The 24,532-nt window shown below is 42.5% G+C and overlaps 1 protein-coding gene across 1 annotated transcript in view; it reads right to left on the reverse strand.

Annotated features, from left to right (window-relative positions):
* Nucleotides 1–24,532, reverse strand: part of LOC110220099 (ADP/ATP translocase 3-like) — a 50,943-nt gene that overhangs the window by 12,380 nt on the left and 14,031 nt on the right. Inside the window, 6 exon segments of the mRNA XM_078146277.1 lie at nucleotides 1–385; nucleotides 522–527; nucleotides 764–849; nucleotides 1,689–1,862; nucleotides 7,882–8,008; nucleotides 14,115–14,217. Coding sequence (XP_078002403.1) covers nucleotides 1–385; nucleotides 522–527; nucleotides 764–849; nucleotides 1,689–1,862; nucleotides 7,882–8,008; nucleotides 14,115–14,217 — 881 coding nt within the window.

The raw sequence follows: 24,532 nt of genomic DNA on the forward strand, positions 1-24,532 counted from the left end.
CAAGACAGTCTCCCAGACCTTTGAATTCTCTCTCAGTGCCAGATTTCCCAACATCAGCTGCCAAGCCGGTTCTAGCAAAATCCAAGGGGTAGACAAAGCAGAGGGAAGTGGCTCCAGCTGCACCACCAGAGGCAAGATTGCCAGCAAAATGCCTCCAAAACTGTGTGTGCTTGTCCACTCCTCCCCAAAACACCTGCTTATACTTATCCTTAAAGGCAAAGTTAAGGGCCTGGGTGGGGAAATATCTGATGACCTTTACTAAGTTACCCCACCAGAAGGAAAGGACCCCTTGTTCCTTTGGAATTCGGACTCTACAATCCACTATGCCTTTGTACTGCTTATCTACAGCAATTTGTTTACTTGCATGTTGCACCTGCAATAGTAGCTTCACTCTACTAAGATTGTTAAACTGAACGCTTCTCAGCATTAGGAGGATGTAAGACATCTCCAGAGGCCTTGGGATGGAAAATGCTGTCCACATCCAAAGAAAGAACTATGGAAGTCAAATCGCTATCACTTACTTTTACCTTCTGTTGAGCTTTGTTTCATCTTTCTGATGGTTCCTCCTATTGGTTTTAATTTTTACTTGCAACTTCACTAATGTGAACATATGTTTAATGGGCATGTAAATGTAAAGCCTATATCACATTGTGTGCCATCTTGGAGGGGGTGGGGAGAAAGGGGGAGAAAAATTTTCAACTCAAAAGCATATGGAAGTGATTGTTGATAAATCAAAATAAGTTAAAAAAAATAGTAGCTTCACTCTCTCGATGGGGGCCACTGCAGTCTTGGAGATGGCAGTGGTGATGCCACCGGCCAGGAAGTCCTTGGAGAAGGAGGTCATGTTTACGGGAGGGAGAAGGTGTTAGAGTTGGAGAAGGAAAGCCGGAGAGAGAGGGCCGAAAGCTGGGGAACTTGCTGCTGCCTGCCGAGCCACTTGCTACAGCTCTGACCGAAAGGCCAGTATGATTTTTCCAAAGCAGTCAAGTAGGACTCTCTGATGTTTAGCAAAATCTGAGGTCACTGTGAAATTATTCTACGTTTATAACATTACTAAGATTTCTCCTCAGTATCAACTTTTTGATGTTTAACAATGCTGGAGCCCTGTCTGAAAGCCTTTCTGCATTAATTACATTCCTAGGGTTTCTTCCCAATGTGAATTCTCTCATGTGCAACAAGATGTGAGCTCTGTGTGAAAGCCTTTCCACACTGATTACATTCAAAAAGTTTCTCTCCAGTGTGGATTCTCTGATGTGCAGCAAGATTGTACTTCATTGTGAAAGCCTTTCCACACTGATTACATTCATAAGGCTTCTCTCCAGAGTGGCTTCTCTGATGTGCAGCAAGACTGGAGCTCTGTGTGAAAGCCTTTCCACTGTGATTACATTCATAAGGTTTTTTTCCAGTGTGGATTCTCTGATGTATATCAAGACTCCATCTCCATTTGAAAGTCTTTCCACAATAATTACATGGAAAAGGTTTCTCTGCACTGTGGATTTTCAGATGGGTAGCAAGACTCTGCCTCATTCTGAAAACCTTTCCACATTGACCACATTCAAAAGGCTTCTCTCCAGTGTGGATTCTCTGATGTTCAGCAATATACCTCTTAACTGTGAAAGACTTTCCACACTGATTACATTCATAAGGTTTCTCTCCAGTGTGGATTCTCTGATGTACAGTAAGATTACCCCTCTGTGCAAAAGCCTTTCCACAATGATTACATTCAAAAGGCTTCTCTCCAGTGTGGATTCTCTGATGTGCAGCAAGATGGGACCTCTGTCTGAAAGTTTTTCCACATTCATTACATTCAAAAGGCCTCTTTCCAGAGTGGCTTCTCTGATGGGCAGCACAACTTTGCTTGCCTGTGAAAGCCTTTCCACACTGATTACATTCATAACGTTTCTCTCCAGTGTGGATTCTCTCAAGGCCAAGAAGGAGTGATTTGAAGTAGACAGGTATCCCACATTTAGTACATTTATAAAACCTCTCCCCAGTATGAATCTTCTCAGATGTATCAAGATCTGAATTCCAACCAAAGGCCTTCCCACACTGAGGACATGCATATCTTTTTTTCATCCCAGGGTGAAATCTAGGCTGGCAAAGGAGAGATGAGTGTTCAGATGAGGTTGCTTCCCATTCATTGTATTCATCAGGCTCCTTTCTGATGGGAATTTGCTGATGAGTAGTGAGCTTAGAGTTCTGATTCAAGGACTTTCTACCTTTGTTACTTGCAGAAAGCATTTCTCCAGTATCACTTTTCTCATGGCTGAGGAGGTCTGAAGTCCAGCTCAAGGCCATTTCCCATTGGTTACCTGGATACCCTGGCATTTCAGGAGCCTTCTCTTGGGAATGAAAAAGCTCTAGCCCTTCAGTAAAGCACTTGGTATATTCACCATCCTGAACACAGTCATTGCCTGAGCTCATTTTCTTACAATGATTTGGGATCGAAGACTGTCTGAATTTCTTTCCAATTTCATCAAATTCCCAGTCACTCTTTGGACTTTTATCTAACTTGATATTGGAGTCATGAATTTCTCTCCAACTGAAGCCACAGGGACCATCACTCATGAATCTGTGCAGGTCACGTTCTTCCACAAAAATTCCAAGATTTCTAGGCACCTGATTTACTTCGAATCTGGTCTCTACAGCTGAAGAAAACAAATAATCAAACACATATACACCAAAAGATATACACACAAAAGCTTATGCAACAGCACCAGTTACTTGAGAGTTATGTGGCTCATGACCTTCTTATCACCTAAATGCAACAAATGTACTCTTGGAGCAAACACTGGCATTCAACAGACTGTGCCATTGTAAGGAGAGGAGACAGACAGGCCGTGCGTGAGAAAGGGGGTACACACCACAGAGTGCTGGACCCATCACAGACTTATTCACTCCAAGCTCAACATTCACATTCAACAAGAACAGCAGCCATAAGGCAAGATGGTGGCCAGACTTTATGTCACCAGCCTAGAGTGATTCCCCCGGGGACAGCAGATAGTGGATAACTTGGAGAGAAAGCTGAGCCAACACAGGGGTTGCAGCATTCCAGCAGAGAAGGGAGGAGCTTTCAGGGATTTGTTGTGCAGGACCACATCTACTCATCTGGAATAGAACACTTGTAAACATCCAAACTGGTTTGAGGAAAACGATGGGGAAATTCACAACCTCATAAATAGATAATCAAAACTCTACAGATCATACCAGTAGGGAGTTCACCCATACCTAGGAAGATATTTTAACTTTAACTCCATGAGAAGTGAAGTACCAGCAAAGCTTAGAGAGATGCAGGATTGTTGGCTCAGTAAGAAGGCAGGTGACATTCAGTTTTACGCTGATAGTAACAATGCAAAGAACTTGTATGTGGCCCTGAAGGCTATTTATGGGCCAAAGACCCATGGTGCCCATCAACTACTCAGTGCTGATGGAGCCACAACAATTATTGAAAATTATATGATGGAGAGATGGGCTGAACACTTTCATAGTATTCACCACTGAACATCCTCTAGCACTGCGGAAGCCACTGACCATTTACCTCAGGTTGTACTCAGTCTCTCTCTGTCCATCCCCCAATTGAGGGGCATCCCTGAAATTTCAAGCCACCAAAAAGAGAGCACCTAGGAATATTTAAAAACATTAAGTTCATTTCCTTTTCCCCTAGTCATCTTGGAAAATAGACTGAGTAGTCTTATTGGTGGGTCATAATTTGGGCATCATTCAGATTGCTCTCTAAAATGGCTGGCTTAGTTCACAATTCAACCAACAATGAATTAGTGTCTGAATATTTCCACATCCCCTCCAACATTTGTCATTTCCCCTTTCAATCACTTTAGACATTCTGTTGAGTATAAAATAATATTCCAAGGTGACTTGAATTTGAAGTTCTCTATTTGGATTTCATGACTGGAAAACTAGGTGACTAATCATGAAAACCTTCTTAATGTAATCAAAATTATTTGACACCTCACTCTGCTCTCTCTCTCTTGCATTCATAAATTGATTTCCCATCAGTAAGTATAAAAATTATGTTCTGTGTTGTTCTGTTCTCTTGTAGTATCTCTCTTTAGGTCTAGGTCATATATCCATTTCGACCTGACCTTGATAAAAGGTCTAAGGTATTGGGCTATCTCCAATTCCTGCCATACTTCTTTCTAGTTTTCCCATCAATTTTTTTTTACCAAATAATGAATTCATACCCCAAAATCTTAAGAACTTCCATTTCTCAAAAACAAAGTTTCTATCTATATTTGCTACTGTAAATTGCATGTCTTGTTTGTTCCATTGTTCTATCTTTTTATTTCTTAGCCAGTACAGCATAGTTTTGAAAGTTAGAGCCTTAAAATCTGCTTCTGCTCAACCTCTTTCCCTTTCATTGTTTCTTATTAGTTCCTTTCATATTCTTGACCTTTTGTTCTTTCAGATGAATGATATTAATTTTTACTAATTCTGCAAAATAAGTTTTTAGTCATTTAACTGGGTTGGCCTTTATAATATTAATTTGTTTGGGTGAGATTGTCTTTCTTATTCTGTTGGCCCCACCTATGCAAGATCTGTGATATCACTCCAATTGTTTAAATCTGATTTCATTTCTATAAAATATTTTTTGTATTTATGTTCATGTAGTCCCTGGGTTTGTTTTCCCAAGTGGATTCCCAGGAATTTCATACTGTCTAGAGTTATTTTAAATGGGGTGTCTCTTACTATCTTTTCCTGCTTGGTTTTGTTGGTGATATATAGCAATGCTGATGATTTATGTGGGTTTAAATTATACCCTGCTACTTTGCTAAAATTATTAACTGCTTTCACAAACTACCTGATTAAGTCTTTGGGATTTTCTAAGTATATAATCCTATCATCTACAAAAAAAAGTTAGTTTTATTACCTCATTCCCTATTCTGATTACTTCTATTTCTTTTCTTATTGTTATTGTTAGTATTCCAATACAATACTGACTAATCTAGGTGACAATGGGCATCCTTGTTTTACACCTGATCTTCTGGGAAGGCTTCCAGCTTACTGCATTACAAATAATGCTTGCTGACCTGTTCAGGTCAATCCTTTCTTTTTTTGTCAACTTAAGGAAAAATCTATAACTACTTATACTTTCAAGGGTTTTTAATCGAAATGAGTGTTGTTTGGTAAAATTCCCTTTCAAATCCAGCTGCTCCACATGCTTTTTGTCTCAGGAAGATTATTTATGGCCTGTTCAATTTCTTTTTCTAAAATATATTTACTTCGATATTCCACTTCTTCTTCTGTTAATCCTATAAGACTGTTCCAACATGACTAGCCCTCCACTCCCACCTTATTCCAAGAGGATTCACTTATATGTGAGAACTGCACTATTTTACCTCTTGCTACTTAATTTGTTTTACCTGTTAAAAAAACCTTTTAACATGCAGCATAACCTTCTTTTATGTTAACTCCTGGGTTTTCTTTCTTTTTTTAAATATTTTGGCAATCATTTCAGATACTTTGATAGATTCTGTAAACTGTCATGAAACCACAGATTGATCATATTGGATATTAAGCACACAGACAAACTGTGTATTTGGCCCATACGAGCCTTGCTTATAAACCATCACAGGTTTTCAGCGGTGCTTAGATCATGGAAATTCACAGGCCACTGAAATAAACTATTTCCACCTCTTCAACAAATTACTTTTAAAATTTTCTAAAAATGTATGTAATGACACAAACATTAACATAACTTAGTGCAATTAAAAAGATGATGCACAGAAAACTGCAAATACACTATGGATAACTTCCTATTCCTTTCAAATTTACAACAAAATTATATAAATTTCTCTTTTTTTCTTCCTCCCCCCACAGTTGGCAACCATTACAAATAGGTGTGTGTGTGTATGTATAGTTTCAGACACACTGCTTTCCAGTTTTCTCACCAATTTTTACCAAATAATGAATTCTTATCCCAAAATATTAAGTCTTTACACTTCTCAAATACAAGGTTATTGTGTTTACTTGTGGCTACATGAATACAGGATTTGATCTGTTTTTCTATTTCTTACCCAGTACCAGAGTTTTGATACTTACGCCTTATACTACAGCATAACATTCAGAACTGCTAAACGTCCTTCCTTGACTTTTTTTTTTCATTAATTCCTTTGATATTCTTAACCTTTTCTTTTCCCAAATGAGTATTCTCATTACTTTTTCTAATTCATTAAAAATAATTTTGGTACTTTACCGGGAATGGTATTCAACATTTAAATTAGTTTGGAAAAAATTTCCATTTTATTATATTATATTGGCCCTGCCTACCCATGAACAATCCATATTTCTCCAATTATTTAAATTTGAATTTATTTGTATATAAAGGTTTTTATAATTTACTTTGTATTGTTTCTTTTTGTTCTGACAGTTGGACTCCAAGGTATTTTATACTGTCTAGAGTTATTTTAAATGGGGTAGTTTTTGCTATCTCTTCTTGTACTTTTTTGTTCCTGTTACTATGATAAATTATTGTTTCAACTAACTTTTTATTTTATTTTTTAGAATCAACTCATCTTCTGGAATTAGCTCAAGCTTTTCTTTCAAACCACTGAAGTCATGATGACATTTTAAGAGGACTGATCTTTTCATAATTTCTTGATTTCCTTGGATTGCTCTTATTTTTTTTCCTCCTAATTTTTCCTCAATTTCTCTAGTTTGATTTTCAAAGTCCTTTTTATTTTTTTCCAAAAATTGTTTTTGGGCTGGTAAACATTTTACATTTCTCTTTTAAGTAGGAGTGCCTTTTTAGACTACATTTTCTTCCTCGGAGAATGGATGCAGATCTTCTCTATCTCCATAGGAGCTATCTATGCTTAGGTTCTTTCTCTAAGTGTGATTTTTATTTTTATTTTAAGACACTAATTATTACTGTCAGGTTCTAGGCCTGAGATGTGGAGGGAAATACCCCAGGGGTCAGGACCTTCTTACCGTTGTCTTTAGAGCTCTGTCAGGGGGCCCAACCTTGGGTTGGAGTCTCCCTTCCCCTCAGTCATGGCCAGGGCCACCAGCCACACTGTCACAGCAAAGGCTCCCACTCCCTGCAGTCTGCTGCGGTAAACCTCACCTCACTTCTATGCCCAGGAACCAGAACGAAAACCAGGGACTCTGCTCTCCTGCAAGTGTTCATAGTCAGCAGGGTCTCTGCCCCTCTCCTACATTACCCATCGGGGTGGGTTCAATCCTTCATGGCCACAGCCACAGCCTGACACAATGTCTGGGTCAGCACAACTGCCTGGTGTGCAGCCAGAGCAAAGGGTGCTTCAGTCTTCCCCCTCAGCTATCTGCCACAAGCCCTCCACACTGTCCCTGAGGCAAAAGCTCAAAAGCAGAGCCATAGGCCAGCTAGATACCCCCAAAGTTCTCTGGTTTTAATTCAGCAGGGTCTGCTGGACATGTCTGCAGTTCAGTTGGGCCAAACCTCCACCTAGGGAGGGGAGATCCTTCCCAAGGAAATGTCAAGTGGTCAGGAGGACAACTTCTACTTGTCAATGTGCACTTTGAAGCAATTTATTTTCTTCCTTTCAGAGATTCTTGGAAAGCCAAGTATTTTTTGTCCTATTCTGATGCCTTGCCAGAATCCCTTCCTATTCTTTTAAGCATGACATTTTCAGTGAAGGTGTCAGGAACTTTCAAGGAGGAGGAATATGGAATCAGGGCAAGACACCTGATTGGTGGAAAATTATTTAACTTGAAAATGCTACAAGTGAACACCAAAGTGCATGGTGAGTTGGTGCACAAAGATGGCTGTGCATTCAATGCAGCTTCTGAGGCTAAGATGCACCAGACTACGGATCCATTCTCTGCTACCTGTGCTAATTGTGGCCTGACAATTAACACCAAGAAAAGAGAGGAAATGGTTCTTACCCAGGGACAGCAGGTTCTGGACATTCTTCAGCATGACCTGCTTGTACAGTTCTTTCTGAGAATGATCCAAGGGGCCCCACTCCTCCTTAGTGAAGTCCACAGCCACATCCTTCAATGTCACCAATTCCTAAACCATCAAAAGTCACATCATTGAGAGCTGAGAGAGCGACTCCAGGATTCATCTAGTCCAATTCTTATCCACTCAGAAGAGGAAGAAAAGGGATTTGCCTAAAACTCGTATAACCTTTATGAGTATCACAGGCAACACTTGAAATCAGTCATTAAGAATCCAATGGATTATGGAGAAAAGCATTTTACATTTGAAGTGAGAATCAAGATGGAATAATAAAAGATAGAAAAATGTCTTACTATACAAGGCTTCCCCCCATGGAATTAGGGAGAAGATATGTGCTCTATAAGTGACACATAAGAATCTATAGAGGAGAAAGTGAGGTCTGTGTAATTCCTCCTGTGTCCTAAGTGACATTTTAAGACTAGTCTATGAAGGGTTTATGAGAAGTTGGTAAGTACTGTGTATTCTTGGAGGGAAAAAACAACTTAACAGTCATCCCTGAGGAGAGAACAAAGAAATTATCAAGTAAATTTCCTAAAAGTCTGTAATGATGTGTCAGTCAAAATATCCTCTGTCTTTCCTTTATGATTGCTTTCAGTTGTAAATGGAATACAGTCATTCATTTTCATATTTAATTATAGAGAAATAAGAGTCACTATGTGGAGACAGGAGGGTTCCTTCCTTCATTAAAATGTAATATTTTATGCAGTGGGGTTAGTGATTGAGATAATGAATAAGAAACACATTGACAGCTTATGAAAAATAAATTATTTAAGCCTCCTGTTAGAACTCTAGAACATTGGAAATCAGGAGTCAAGAGCCAGACTGATGGATAGCATACAAGAAAGCAGACACTTCTTCCAATCCTTTGGTACCTGGGAGGGCTCATCCATTTTTCCAATCGGTTTCACACAAAACATGTTTGGCCAACACACTTGGGCTTCTGATGCTCTTTCATTTCAAGCAGAATAGTATGATTCCCTTTGAAGAAGTTGTATTATAGGGGCAGCTACGTGGCACAGTGGATAGAGCCCTGGCCTTGGAGTCAGGAGGACCTCAGTTCAAATCAGGCCTCAGACACTTGACACTTACTACCTGTGTGACCCTGGGCAAGTCACCTAATCCCTACTGCCTCACCAAAAAAAAAAAGCTGTATTATCTTGATACAATTCTCTTTCTTGTGGAGAAAAATCTCACTTTTTTGTCCTTCTGATTTTATTTAAAAGTCTGATTTATTTTCTATTTTGAAAGTACATTTCACCTTTACCTTCCTTTATTTCTCTTATTGAACTTCTGAGCAATTAAAGAATTCCTTAGTTTTTTCCTGATTTTTTTTAGATTCATAACTATCTATAAAATTTTTTCTTTCCACTTAGTGTTCTGAATCAAGGCTCTTCTTTGCATTGTATTCATTCATAATGGGAACCATGAGGAGACAAGGACATGCTTTTCTTCACTGGTAATTCATCTATTGCATCCCTAACTTGAGCTTATCAGAAGCTCTTGCACACCTCTTTCCTTCCCCATCCTCCACCAGTCTCTCTTCCTCACCATGGGGTGAGCTCATGTGCTCCAAACCTCCACAGAAGGAGGCTCAGCTCATACATCTCCAAATTTGCACCTGGCTGCACTACTTTCAAACTTAAGTAGATGGCGCTTAATAAATGCTTACTGACTAGTGACTACCCCAACAGTCTCATCTGAGAATCTTGCTTTGAAAGCCCACCATGATTTAGAAGTCACCTACTTTTCCAATCTTCTTATACCTTACTTCCTCCACCTTCTCTGTGACCCAATGGCACTGGCCTCTGTATTATGCCAGGAAGCAGGCACTCCACCCCTAGGCTCTGGGCATTTTCTCTGGCTCTCCAGAATGGCTGGAATTCTCTGCCTCCTCACTGAGGCCTCCTGGGGTCCTTCAAATCTCAAGGGAAATCCCACCTGCTATAGGTAGCCTTTCCCAGCTCCCCTTTATTCTAGAGCCTTCATTCTATTAACTATATCCCATTGTCCATTGTCCATAACTGTGTGCTTGCTATCTCCCCATTAGACTGTGAGCTCCCTGAGGGCAGACACTGCTGTTGGCCTCTTTTTGTATGACCCATACCAAGCACAGTGCCTGGTATACAGGAGGCACTTAATAAGTGTAGAGTGAATAAGTGCCTACATTCTCTCCTTCTCAAACCTCTTGCTGGGACCTTACAGTGCCTTCTTTCCTCCATTTTCCAGGAAAGTGGGAGCCTTGTCTTTGCAAAGGCCAACCAGATTCACGGCCATTTGATCCCATCCTATCCTGCCCTTCCCAGCAGTTAGCATACTCAGTCATTCTCCACATCTAATCCCCTCAGATTTGTAACCTTTCTGTATCAGCCGGTACATTTGTTACTGACTTCAAACATACCCATCTCCCCCATCTTTACAGAAGCCTTTACTAAACCCTTACCACCCCTGAGCCATCATTCTATGTCACCTCCTTTTCTCAGCCAAACTCCTTGAAACATCTGGCTGAACGTTCTACTTTCCTCTCTCACTCACTCTTTAGTTGCTGTTCACCTGTTCCAGATGTGTTTGACTCTTGTAGGTCCCATTTGAGATTTTCTAGGCAGAGATACAAGAGTAGTTGACCATTTCCTGCTCACGCTCATTTTAGAGAGGAGGAACTGAGGCAGAGTTAACTGACTTACTTGGCTCAGGATCACACAGCTAGTAAGCGTCTCAGGCCCAATTTGGCCTCCTGGAGATGAGTCTTTGGGATTCCAAGCCTAGTGCTCTACCATGGGCTGCCTGGCTGCCCCCACTTAAGGCAGGGGCCTTAACCCCTTTACACAACTTGGCTGTCATCCTTCCTTGATGAAAAGTACTCTCTCCAAACATAGCATTGGTGCTTTAATTGCTAAATCTGACAAACTTGTCCTATCAAATTTGGATTTAGTCAAAAGGCCACACTTAAGGATCCAGAAGGCCCATGTGGCCTGAAGCCTGCAGGTTCCCCAACTCTGCTTTAGATTGACTGCATGAAGATACCAGGATAGAGTCACTTTAATCTAAGGAGGTTCTTCATTCCTATCTTTATACTTTCTGAACATACTGCCTTAATGCCAAAGTATTTTCTAAGAAGGTATGACCCACTGACAGGGATCCATGGGACTTTAAGAGACCACATAATAATTTAGTTTAGGACAAACTCAGTTCCATCTGCTGCCAGCACCGCAAAATACAGGGCCCACTCCTTTGGCTTAGTCTACTGTCAAAGTAGACTTTCTACTCAGAAAGAGAAGGGTCTGAAGCCCAAAATAGGATGAAGTAGGGGGAATGGGAGTTGATGGGCAGATGAGGAAAGAGGAGCTCTCAGGGGGAACCAGTCTGTTGCATTTTGGCCCAGGTAGAATCAGAGCCTTGGGGTAGAAATTGGTGGACTAGAACAAGGTCAAGGCAGAAGAGGGGTCATTCCCATGGCCATGATGTTGCAGCTGATGGAGACCAGGAATAGGAGCAGAGAAGACAACAGCAGGCTGAGTTTCTAGCAATGAGTATGAATGGTGGAAGAAGATCCTGGGGCCTCAGGACTGATGTAAGAAGAGACTCATGGACCCTCTCATAAAGGCTTTGATTCACAGAGGCCCCTACGTCCTTCTCCTTTCTGTATGGCCCACATTTCTAGGCAAATTCTGCCTTGGACTCCTCGTCCTGGCAGACTCCCTGGATGGAAGAAGTAGCGCTTTTCCTTGAGATAATTACGTCTCCTGACAATCCAGTGCTGGGCTTGCAGTTCCCAGGCAGGTGTGAGCCAGGAGGTGAGAGAGGTCAGATGGCCTACCTGTACTCTAACTGAGTAGCCTTTCAAGACCAAGAAGTGGTCTTTGTTCCCACCTTCATGCCATGATTCCTGCTTTACTCAGCCCTCTAGAGCAAGCCCAGCGGCCCTGCTCTCATTGGAAAGACCTCTCAATTGGCCCAATCCTTCTGTCCCAGTGCTGCTCTCTGGACATCTTTATCCCACCCCCTCCCAATCTCTTTTCTCCTTTAACTCTAGAAAACAATCACATCTTTTGCACTGATATCCCCCAACTCACCACAGAAGCTTTCATATGGCAAGTGGGTTTGTAAAAGTGAGTTTTTGAGATGATGACTAAATCCATTCAAAGCTATACTGGCTATTCCTTACATCAATGTACTCAGTGTCCCCTTCAGTATTTCCCTTCCCCATTTTCTTTGAGAAAACTCACAGGACTCACTTCTTGTCCTGTTATTCTGTCTAACAATGCAGAAGGGCTTAGCAAATGGGGTTTTCTTTGGACTGGTGCAAGTAGCTCTGCTAAAGAGCTTTGTTAGAGACCTTTCTAACCGTACATTCACATTTTGCTTCTTTTCTTAAAAGTCTTCCTTTTCCTCTCTCTGTGCCCTAACCTGATCTTACCCACAAGTTCGTTGTAAGCCTCCCTACAAGACCTCTGGGAGCCCACCCAAAGGATGGGTCATGGAGTTCAGGAGGAGAGACTATCTGTAAGTCTTCTGTGGAAATGGGAGACACCCATGTCCATCAGCCACTCAAGGAATGCGTCAACAAACAAACAACAGGTTGCTGTCTGTCTGTAACCCATGCTCTTCTATTCTGGTTGTCCCTAGCAAGGACCCTAACAATTCTCACAGCAGGATCAAAGGAATGAATATTTATATGGCTCCTGGCACACAGCAGACCCTATATGACCAGCCCCAACCTCTTTCCAGTCTTCTTACACCTTCCTCCCCTCCACCCCATCTCTGATTCAGGGACACTGGCCTACTGGCTGATCCTTGACAAAGGAACTCTATCCCCTGACCCTGTGCCTTCCCAATGACTGTCTCTCATTTGTGGAATGCCCTCCCTCCTCACTTGGGCCTCCTGGCTTCCTTCAGGTCTCAGTTAAATCTCACCTGAAAACAAGCTTTTCCTGGACCCTGACAATGCCAGAGCCATCCCTCTCAAGGTGCCTCCCATCCACGCTGTAAACAGCTTGTTTGGAAAGAGATGCTGGCATGTCTCTTGCAGTAGGACGGAGCTCATGGAAAGCAGGGACTGTTATTTTTTTAAACGTTCTTTGCACAACCAATATGTGAGCAGAGGGCTTGGAATAAAGGAGCCATTTTCTAAATGCTCATTGACTTGACCTAAGAAGGTGCGATGAGGGGGATTCAGAGAGACCTGGTAAAGCTTGTGCGGCCTGAGGCAGGAGGACATGAGCAGAACCAGAACAAGGTCTGCTCAGCCACAGCACGGCAAAGGACAACCCAAGTCTAACAGGATAAAGCTTCCTTGGCTCTCTTGGATTCCAGGTTTGCTGACAGTGATGCAGTCTGTGGCTCCAAAGGAGGAGGCAAAGAGATTGCAGCTCCAAGGGTTTCTGCCCCACCCACTCTGGGTGGGTCTTGCTAATGCCAAGAGCCCTGCCCTTTCAGAAGGGAATTATGATTTGCAAATCTGTGCCTCCTAAGGAAATGAACTAATTACTGGGCACTTGGTCTCTGGCCTGCTGCATCAGGCACTCTCAGGTCAGAGATTGGCTCGTAAAATCCTGCTAACACCCCCATCTTCTGCTACGACCCCTCTCCCCATAGGCCCCTGACCCCACCTGAAAATGTTTGCTCCTGGAGGGCAGAGCCTTCGTTTCTCTTTCACAGAGTGGTCTGTGCTTTCCCTCCACATGCACACACATGTCCGCAGACACACACATATGTGTGGGAGCCAGCATGGTGTAATGGGAAGCAAACTCCCTGCCCACTGACCTTAGATTCCTGAGTCCTGGGTTCAAATCCCATCCCTGACACTTATTAACACTGACACCCATAACAAGTCAGTCTCCCTGCCTGGGCCTCAGCTGGGGTGGGCAGGAAGGTCCTCCTAGGACCCCAAGCATGTGACAGGCTTTGCTCATTTATTACTGCTTCAGTAAGGTTTCATTCCCATTCACTGTGGGCCAGCCCCTGGGGCGCCAGCAAGCCTGGGTTCAAGATCACAGGGCCTTCATCTGAATCCTGGGAATGGGAACAGGGATGGAAGCAGGAAGACCCCTGTCCAATGGAGCATCAGACAGTTTGGGGCTGGGTAACCCTGGGCAAGTCACTTCACAGTTTCCCCTTTGATCAAACAGCACAAAGCTTCCTTGGCTCTCTTGGATTCCACCTTTGCTGATGCTGGCGAGGTCTGTGGAGGAATGCACTCACCTGGGGATGGGACGAGGCTGTCTGGGTCCCAGGGGCCATTCTCCTGGATTCCAGGGGCTCTCCTAGGAATAGGAGTGGGTCCTCAGCCAGCTGACCTGGTGAGAGAGAAGAATGATTCAAATGAAGGGTGGATGCTGGAATGACAATAAAGGCCCTGGACTTGCCCCAGGGAAGAGACTCCGCCCCAGGAGGAGGGCAGCAGGGAGGGTCAGGCTGGGAAGTGAACTTCTTTTGAGCAGGGAGAGGACTTGCCTCCCACTTTAACTCCTGCTCTTTGGCTTCATGTCCCTCCCCCATCCTCCTACAGAGACCAGGAGGCAGAAGGGGCTTGGGATCCCAGCTGGGATGAGACCAGGTAGAGCCTCAATGGCCAAGAAGGCTACTTGGAATAACTTTTGAAAATGGGCCAGTGCTGGGGGGAGGAGGGGAGATGGGTATTTGATGTTTGTTTCATTAAATATGAAAAGAGAGAATGACTAGGAGGCCAGAGACAGTTCCTGGGAGAAGGGCAGAGCATAGAAGAGGGAAGGTTAAAAAGATACAGGGGGCAGCTAGGTGGTGCAGTAGACAGAGCAGAAGCCCTGAAGTCAGGAGGACCACAGTTCAAATCCAGCCTCAGACACTTAATACTTACTGGCTGTGCTACCCTGGGCAAGTCACTTAACCCCAATTGCCTAAGCAAAAAAAAAGACAACAGGAACCTAATTGGTCTGGGAAAAGAGCAAGGGAGAGAGTTGGTGGTTGGATGAGGATTTCTTCAGGTCCCCAAAGTGTGTTTGAAGTCTTCTCCCAATTGAGCCTGGGCCCCAGCCTGGGCTGGGATGCCGTCCAAGGTAGGAGAGTAGCAGGGAACCAGGAAGCTGAGTGGGGACAGAGATGGTTTCACAGGCTGGAGTCTATTTTTCAAGGGGCCAGCTCTCAGAGGACCAGGGGCTAGAGCCAGGAGGGGCCTCAGAGCTCCAAGCCCTCCTTTTGCCTGGAGGAACAAGGCTCAGAGAGGTCAGTAACTGGCCCAGGGTCACAGGGGCATTAAGGAACAGCCAGGATTCCAGCCTGGGGCATAATTTATACCAGTAGGGAATTCCAAGATCCTGTTCTGACATCCTTCCAACTCTAAACCTTCCTGAGGCTTTTTTCTGAGCTGATCTCCACTGAGGTTCATTGACTTAGCAGCGAAAGCTAAGTGGGTAGAACCTTGGGCCTAGAGTCAGTTAGCCCCAAGTTAAGAATCCTCCTGACTTGTCCTAGCTAAGAAAGTCACTGCACCTCTCAAACTCATTTTCTTTATCTCTGAAATGGGGATAACAGCCCCTACCTGGCAGGGTTGTGAGGACCCCAGGAGATCACACATATAAAGCACCAAATAAATATTAGAGAATGATAGTGGGACCTGGGGGAGCTGGATTCGAACCCAGATCTTGATTTTAAATGCACCCTTCTTCCCTCCTCTACCAGGCAGCCTCCCACTATGGGAGGACGGCACAGGCCACTGGAGAGTTCTCTCTTAGGAATTAGGGAGGATTCTTGGGGAGGGGGACACAAGACAAAAAGGATTCTGAAAAACAGTTCCTTTCTGCTTCCCAAGGTGGTTTATCTGGTTTATCTACCAAAGGAGGTGGGAGCAGGGCAGAGAGCTGCAGGGCTGCTGAGACCAGGGTTTGGGAGAGGGGGTAGGGCACCTGAGACCCAGACTTACTTTCTCTGGCCAAAGGCTTTGGGTTCTTTGATGTCTTCTCAGTCTGTCTAGAAAGAGTTGAGTGAAGACAGAGACTGACTGCTCCCTGAGATCTGTCCTTCAGCCTTCCATAACTCCCACTATTTATATCTTTTCTCCCCCTACCCCCTAGTCTTCCTAGCCAAGCTTGATTAACCTTGGCTCCTCTCTGCCCCTCCTCCTCCCAGCCCAGGCATGTAGGGATGAGATGGGGGAAGGGGAGGGCCTAACGTCCCAGGGTCACTTTACTCAGCCTGGGTTAGTTGGGTGGCCTGGGGTCAGTGGTGTCCTGCCCCAATAATACAGAGATGCTTCCAAGCAAAGACACCTCCTTCCTCTGAGCTGGGGAATCTGACCTCAGTTCAGGCCCCCTTCTCTCCCCCACCAACTGAATTGGATTTAGGTCTTCCCCTAGATCTGTTATTCTTCTATGCCTGGGGGCAGGCAGCAAAGACCTTTAGCTTGCTGCCCTCCCCACTTACCAGGCCCCCTTCTTCCCTACCAAGTAATAATGAATTTTAATCATTCACATTTATACTGCATATTAGGCTTTCTCAGTCACCTTTCAACAAAAAACACCATCACCTCACAGCTGGAGAATTACAACAGCTGCTGGGGGAGGGGTCTGCCTGCCTCAAGGCTCTCCCCATTCTTGTTCATCCCCAAAGTCATTTCCCCAAAGTTCAGGTCTGACCACATTAGCCCCCTCTCCCACTGAAACTCCAGTGGCTCCCTACTGCTTCCAGGAGCAAATACAAAGCCCTCTCTTTGGCACTCAAAGCCCTGCACAGCTCAGCCCTCTCCCACCTTTCCAGTCTTCTTACACCTTTCTCCCCTACATGTCCTCTTCCATCCAGTGACCTTGCCCTCCTGGAGGTTTCACTCACCAGATCCTCCAGCTCTCAGCTCCCAGTCATGGGGTTGGGATCTGAGCCCTAGAAAGGAAAAACCTTGGACTTTCCTACTTGGCCAAATTTCTGGCATTCCCCTAAGGCTATAATCCCACCAAATGGCCTTTCATTATGGCTACACCCAATCTCCCCTCCCACACTTAATCCTAGCTAGGCTCCATTGTCCATGTCCAGGTCCCAGGAGTTCTGTTCACCCCAGTTTACTGGCCACTCCCATCCGGATGACCTTAGGCCCCTCCTCCCATCACCCCAAAACTACTTGGCCACTCCTAGATCCCTCTCACAGGCCTTCTGTGTATAAGGTCCATCTTGTCTCCATTAAAATGCTCAGATTCTTATAATATAGCCAGTGCTTAGATTCTTAAAATCTAGCCACTGGTCAGATTCTTAAAATCTAGCCAATAGTTTACTAATGTTCAGACTCCTTAAGAGTCTGCTCAATATGATGGATGTTCTAATAAACCTTGTCTTTAGCTGAAAGAAGACTTGGGTCGAATTCTTTTAGGCAGGACCTGTGTGTTGTGATTTTGGGGTCCCAGGACCCGTGAATCCCTAAACCACATCATGAGCATTGTCTCTGGCCATTCCCCATGCCTGGGATACTCTCCACCCTCTGCTCTAACCACTGATCTTTCTGGCTTCCTTTAAGTCCCAGCTAAAATGCCCCCTTCTACACTAAGCCTTTCCCAATTCCCCTATATCCCTGTTAGTTATTTCTTATTTATCCCCTATATAGCTCTCTTTGTAAACATTTGCATGTGGTGTCCCCCATGTGACTGGGAGCTCCCTGAGGGCAGGAACTGTGTTTTGCCTCTTTTTGTATCCTTTGTGCTTAGCACTGTGCCTGATATGTTGTTCTTGGTCAGTCTGGTTTGACTCTCCCTAACCTTGTGGACCACAGTGATGAGGCCCATATTCTCGGGGTTCTGGGACCCCAAAATGATACAGCGGGCCCTGCCTGAAAATCAACCCAAATCTTCTTTCATCCAGAGATAATTATTAGAGATAAACCATACAAGCCAGACTCTTAAGGAATCTGAACATTAGTGACCTGTAAGGATGAGTGGGCATGAGAAAGTCTCAGTGTTTAAATGGGGGCCAGGTAATTTTGGGTGACCAGAGGAGGGGCTGGGAAGAGGATCTGGGTGACTGGGGGAGGAGTTTAGGAAGAACAGGAGTGTCTGGATAGGGTCACTTGGGAATAGACAAAAAAGGGCTAGGCTTTTATTAAAGTAACAAAAACCTGGGAGGAAGAGGTTGATAAGATCAAAATTGGGGACCTAAAACCGGGCTTCTTAGAGAGGTGGGGGAGAACAGAATAAGAATAAAAGATTAGGGAAGGCTAGCTGAGTGAAGTATAGCCTCAGGCCACCTTTTGAGACAAGAGTGAGGTCAAAGAAAGTTTAAGGGTTTTCTGGGGTCCATAGACAAATAGGACCCAAATTCTTTTTGGGGGAAAGGGAAAGGTCTCCGCTTGGGCCCATACCACATCAACAGCACACCAATATTATCCATAGGTTTTTCTGGGGCACTATTCTGGAGTGGTTTGCCATTTCTTTCTCTAATGGATTAAGACCAACAGGGTTAGGTAACTTGCCCAGGGTCACACAGCTAGTAAGTGTCTGAGGTCAGATTTGAACTCAGGAAGATGAGTCTTCCTTACTCCAGCCCCCCAGTAGATCCACTGCAACCACCTCGTGGCCGCTAATAATTACAGAAATCCAAATTGAAGCAACTGAGTTTTCCACCTCAGAGGCAGCAATTGGATCAAAGATGATGGGAAAAGTCAAAGGTGGAAGGTTTGTGGAAATGCAGGCTCACTAATACACTGTTGGTGGGGATGTGAATTGTTCCAAGCACTCTGGGAAAAAATGGAAATATATGAAGAGACTAGCTAAACATCTCTACCTTGGGAGTCAGAGATTCTGCTGGAGGGCACATATCACAGGAAGGTCAATGACAAAAGGAAGGAAAAATAAAAAAGAAGTAATAGTGAGCGAAATATAATGGAAAGATCAGGAATTAATCTTTACACTATCTTCCAAATGTATTGATGTTTTTCGTGGAACTAAATTACAGAACTTGAGGAGGCACTGAAAAATATAGAAAGAAATAAAGAAACTCATAGAGAGGGATATGAGATGCATCTTAATCAAGTCAAAGGCTAACAAAGGAAATTTAATCTGGTATTCCCCTAGGAAAAGGAGAACTTCAGGAAGAATAGGTTAAGAAAAAAAGGGAAGGATAAAAAATGGGAGAAAGAAAAGAGGGAAATCTTGTTTCATTGTTTAAAAGAAGTGCCACTGATTAATGGACCTCTGGAATAAGGGATATCTTATTTTTCTTTAAAATAGTTTTATATTTTTTCCAATTACATGTAAAGACAATTTTTAACATTCATTTTTACAAGTTTTTGAGCTCGAAATTTTCTCCCTCCCCTCTCCCTAAGACAGTAAGCAATTTGATACAGGTTAGATATGTGTGCAATCATGTAACATTTCCATATTAGTCATGCTGTGAAAGAAAAAACAGGAGAAAAGGGAGAAAAATGACCAAAATAAAGAGAAAATGGTATGTCTGCTGTGCATTCAGACTCCATGAGTTCTTTCTCTGGATGTGGAAAGCATTTTCCATCACGAGTCTTTTGGACTTCTCTTGGTTCATTGTATTTATTGCTGAGAACAGTTACATCACTCAGAGCTGATCATCACACAATGATGCTGTTACTTTGTACCATATTCTCCTAGTTCTCCTCACTTCACTTTGCATCAACTTATGTAAACACTTTAGAAGAGGGAAGACACAACAGATGCCTGAAAAGTATTAATGCCAAAAGGCATACAGAGAATAAAGATTAAATCAGTGTAAGTGTCCTGAATCCAAAAAGGAAATGGTTGAATAGTCAGAAACAAAAAAATAAAGAGAAATAGGGAAAAATCCTTTTTCTCTCTATATTTCAAGTACTGGCCACAGTAGAGGTGGAGAGATGGAAAGACAGACAAAAAGAAAAAAATGAGAGATTGAATTGGTTAATTCTTTACTGGAAATTTCTAAATTATGATTCAAAAGTTTTGTGCATATTTTGATGAGCTTTTGAGGTACAAACACAAATGTATAAAAATTTACTAAAACAAAATGGAAAGATCCTTACTTCATAAAAGGGTCTTTAAAAGGAATAGAAGTTGTACATAATAGATTTGCAGTTTTATGTTAAATCTGTTTTTATTTTACTATGTTATGGAAATGCTTATTTCATTCCATAAATTTAAAAAACTTTTTTATCAATCATGGAATCTGTTCAGGAAAGATTCAATGAAATAGAGATTCAGTAAAATTAAGAGAAGAAAAACTTAGGAAAGCAGTATAGGAAATACTAGAATAAAATTCCTGCCATTTTAAATAATTCCACAACTCAGAAATTAAAAAAAAAATAGGGAGACACACATTTATTTGCTAAGCCCAAAGCAGTTTTAGTCAGTCAGTCTCTGAGTCTGAAGTTTTTTTGGTGGTGTCACTCTGGGGAATAGATTTTACAGGGGATCTTTAGTCCCCAAAGAAATACAAGTCAGAACAGTTCCAATTTAATTACTGCTTTTAAACATCAACCAGCCCAGAGAGAGAAAAGGTTGCTGTAAGACCATGAAGCAACTAAAAGTAAAATTTAATGTGTTTTGTATATGGGGTGTGTGTGTGTGTGTGTGTGTGTGTGTGTGTGTGTGTGTTTAAAGGTTATGCTAAATTAGGGTGAGAGTTACCAAGGATAGAATTAAACAAGAACATAGCATAGGAAGATAAAGGAAGGAATGACATGCATGTATATGTAATAGAGGGTGCTCAGACTACAAAAGATCAAATGAAAAGGTATGCCTTGTAAATGAGTATAAAAATCTTGAATTCTGAGAGAAGAAAACAGAATCTGCAAATTATTTCAGGATGTTTCCTGCCTCATTGTCAAGCATAAATTAATGCATAAACACATTGATTGTACTGGACCCTAAAAGTTGAAACATTAGCAGCTAATGACCTTTGCGCAAGTTGAGATTCCCAAATCGCTACCATTAGTAATTATACATCTACATTTCATTTAGATAAATTCAGAGCTCAATTAGTGTGATGAAGAATTCTTGATCCCACTTAAAAAAAAAAGATCTGGAGAATTTTTGAGACACGCCTGAAGGTAAAGTTATGGGGTTGAGACACTGGGGTAAGGTTAAGTCTGAAAAATAAAAAGATTTCATTTGACTCTTTGGGTGACTCCAAGAAATAAAGACACAGTTATGGGTGCTGGGAACATCACCATGAATTTTTTTGAAAATGAGCCAACTTAAAACGTGGAGTGTTTATAAGTCATCATGGCTTATTTCACTCCTAGGTTTTTTTTTTTTATATATATAAATTTATTTATTTTTAGTTTTCAACATTCACTTCCACAAGTTTTTGAGTTTCAAATTTTCACCCCATCTCAAGCCTCCCCCCACCCCAAGATGGCATGCATTCTGAATATTCCCCTAGTCTGTCCTCTCTTCTATCTCTTCCCCCCCTTCTCTTATCCCATTCCCCTTCTATTTTCATATAGGGCAGGATAGACTTCTGTACCCCATTTCCTGTATTTCTTATTTCCCAGTAGCATGTGAAAACCTTTTTTTAAACAAGTTTTTAAAACTTTAGGTTTCAGATTTTCTCTCTTCCTCCCTCCCCACCCACCCTCATTGAAAAAGCAAGCAACTCCATATAGGTTGTACATGTGCCGTTACGCAAAACGCTTCCATAGTAGACATATTGTGAAAAACTAACTCTATTTCCCTTAATCCTATCCTGCCTCCCATTTATTCTATTCTTTCTTTTGACCCTGTCCCTCCTCAGATTTATTTCTGATTACCCCCTTTCCCAATCTGCCCTCCTCTCTATCATCCCCCTGCTCTATTGTCCCCTTCTCCCCCTATTTTCCTGCAGGGTAAGACAGATTTCCATACCCAATTGAATGTGTATGTTATTCCCTCCTTAAGCCAAATCCTATGAGAATAAGATTCACTCATTCCCTCTTACCTTCCCCATTTCCCCTCCACTTTAAGAGCCTTTTCTTTTCTGTTTTTTTTTGTGAGATAATTTACCCCAATCTACCTCTCCCTTTCTTCTTCTCTGAATATAATCCTCCCTCATCCCTTAATTTTATTCTCCAGATAAGACACCTTAATCTTCAACTCACCCTGTTTCATCTATCTATCTATCTATCTATCTATCTATCTATCTATCTATCTATCTATCTGTCTATCTATCTACATACATATAATTTTTTTCTTCCAACTACCCTAATGATGACAAAGGTCTCATGAGTTATAAATATTATCTTTCCATGCAGGAATGTAAACAGTTCAATCTTAATAAGTCTTCCATGATTTCTCTTTCCTGTTTACCTCTTCATGTTCTACTTGAGTCCTGTATTTGAAAGTCAAATTTTCTATTCAGCTCTGGTCTTTTCATCAGGAATGCTTGAAAGTCCTCTATTTCACTGAATGACCATTTTTCCCCCTGAAGGATTAATCTCAGTTTTGCTGGGTAGGTGATTCTTGGTTGTAATCCTATCTCCTTTGCCCTCCAGAATATTATATTCCATGCCCTGTGGTCCTTTAATCTAAATGCTGCTAAATCTTGTGTTATCCTGATTGTGTTTCCACAGTACTTGAACTGTTTCCTTCTGGCAGCTTGTAATATTTTCTCCTTGACCTGGGAACTCTGGAATTTGGCTAAAATATTCCTAGGAGTTTTCCTTTGAGGATCTCTTTCAGGAGGAGATCTGTGGATTCTTTCAATTTCTATTTTGCCCTCTGGTTCTAATATATCAGGGCAGTTTTCCTTGATAATTTCTTGAAAGATGATGTCTAGGCTCTTGGTTTTTGATCATGGCTTTCAGATAGTCCAATAATTTTTAAACTCTCTCCTGGATCTATTTTCCAGGTCAGTTGTTTTTCCAATGAGATATTTCACATTGTTTTCTAATTTTTCATGCTTTTGGATTTGTTTTACAGTATCTTGATTTCTCATAAAGTCACTAGCTTCCAATTGCTCTATTCTAATTTTTAAGGAAGTATTTTCTTCAGTAATCTTTTGGACTTCCTTTCACATTTGGCCAATTTTTCTTTTTAGGGCATTTTTCTCCTCATTGGCTTTTTGGACCTCTTTTGCCAATTGGTTTAGGCTATTTTTTAAGGTGTTATTTTCTTTCTTTTTTTGTTTTTCTTTTTTCTTTTTAGGCAATCGGGATTAAGTGACTTGCCCAGGGTCACACAGCTAGTAAGTGTCAAGTGTTTGGTCTGAGGCCGGATTTGAACTCAGGTCCTCCTGACTTCAGGTCCAGTGCTCTATCCACTGCACTACCTAGCTGCCCCCTAAGGTGTTATTTTCTTCAGTATTTTTTTGGGTCTCCTTTAGCAAGCTGTTGACTTGTTTTTCATGATTCTCTTGCATCACTCTCATTTCTCTTCCCAGTTTTTCCTCTACTTCCCTTACTTGCTTCTCAAAATCCCTTTTGAGCTCTTCCAAGGTCTGGGACTGATTCATATTTTTCTTGGAGGCTATGGATGTAGGAGCTTTGACTTTGTTGTCTTCTTCTGGTTGTATATTTTGATCTTCTTTTTCACCAAAGTACGATAATATAGTCTGACTCTTTTTGCACGGCTTGCTCATGATCCTGACCAATTACTTGAGTTTTAAACTCTTTGTTAAAGTAAGAGTCTGCTTCCCATGTGGAGAATGTACTGTCCCAAGCTTCGGGGGTTTGTACAGCTGTTTCCAGAGATACTTGTAGGGACCTGTAAATTTTCAGTTCTTCCAAGATGGTATGATAAGGGGTGAGGTGTTTACTCCTTTCTGTCCTGTAACTGTGAGGAAGGGCTCCTTTCCACAGCCACTATAAGCTCCACCACATCAGCATTCCTCCTCACCCCAGCACCGCTGCCCAGAACTGTGACCCAGATCCAAACATGGGTAAAGCAAGAGATTCCTGCCTCAGCACTGGCAAAGAGATCCCTGCAAGCCCTCTCTGATCAGCCACTGGATTCCCCCTCAGTCTATGGGCCGGAAGCTCGGGAAGCAGCTGCCCCCCAGGACCGTGCTCTTGGGGAATGGAGCTGAGACCCCGCCTTCCTCTCTCAGCACGACAGAAACAGACTTTTCCCACTGACCTTCTAAGCGGCCTTTGGCATTGGCGGATTGAGGAGTCTGGACACCTCCACAGCTGCCCGCGATGCAGTCCTCTGAGGCCTGCTCCAGGTTTGCTGCGGCCTGCGCGCCGCAATACACCTTTCTGATCAATCATCCAGGTTGTCTTGGGCTGGAAAGTTGTTTCACTCTGCCTTTTTATGGGCTCTACTGCTTCAGAATTTGTTCAGAGCCATTTTTTATGAGTATTTGGAGGGGTTTGGGGGAGAGCTCAAGCAAGTCACTGCTTTCACTCTGCCATCTTGGCTCCGCCCCCCACTCCAAGTTGTGCTTTAAAATATTTTGCGGTTCCTCCGTACACTGTTCTCTTGCTTCTGCTCCTTTCCCTCTGCATTATTTCGTGCAAGTCTATCCATGTTTTTCTAAGATCATCTAGCTTATCATTTGTCATAGGACAGCCATGCTTCATCACAATCTTCTACCACAACTGGTTCAGTCATTCCCCAGTTGAAGGAAATCCAGTTGTTTGCCACCACAAAAAGAACTGCTATAAATATTGTAGACTGTATAGGTTCTTTTACTTTTTCCCTAATC

Source organism: Phascolarctos cinereus, unplaced genomic scaffold, assembly GCF_003287225.1.
Source record: "Phascolarctos cinereus isolate Bilbo 61053 unplaced genomic scaffold, phaCin_HiC Scaffold_726;HRSCAF=1367, whole genome shotgun sequence".
In the NCBI taxonomy this organism is placed as follows: Eukaryota; Metazoa; Chordata; class Mammalia; order Diprotodontia; family Phascolarctidae; genus Phascolarctos; species Phascolarctos cinereus.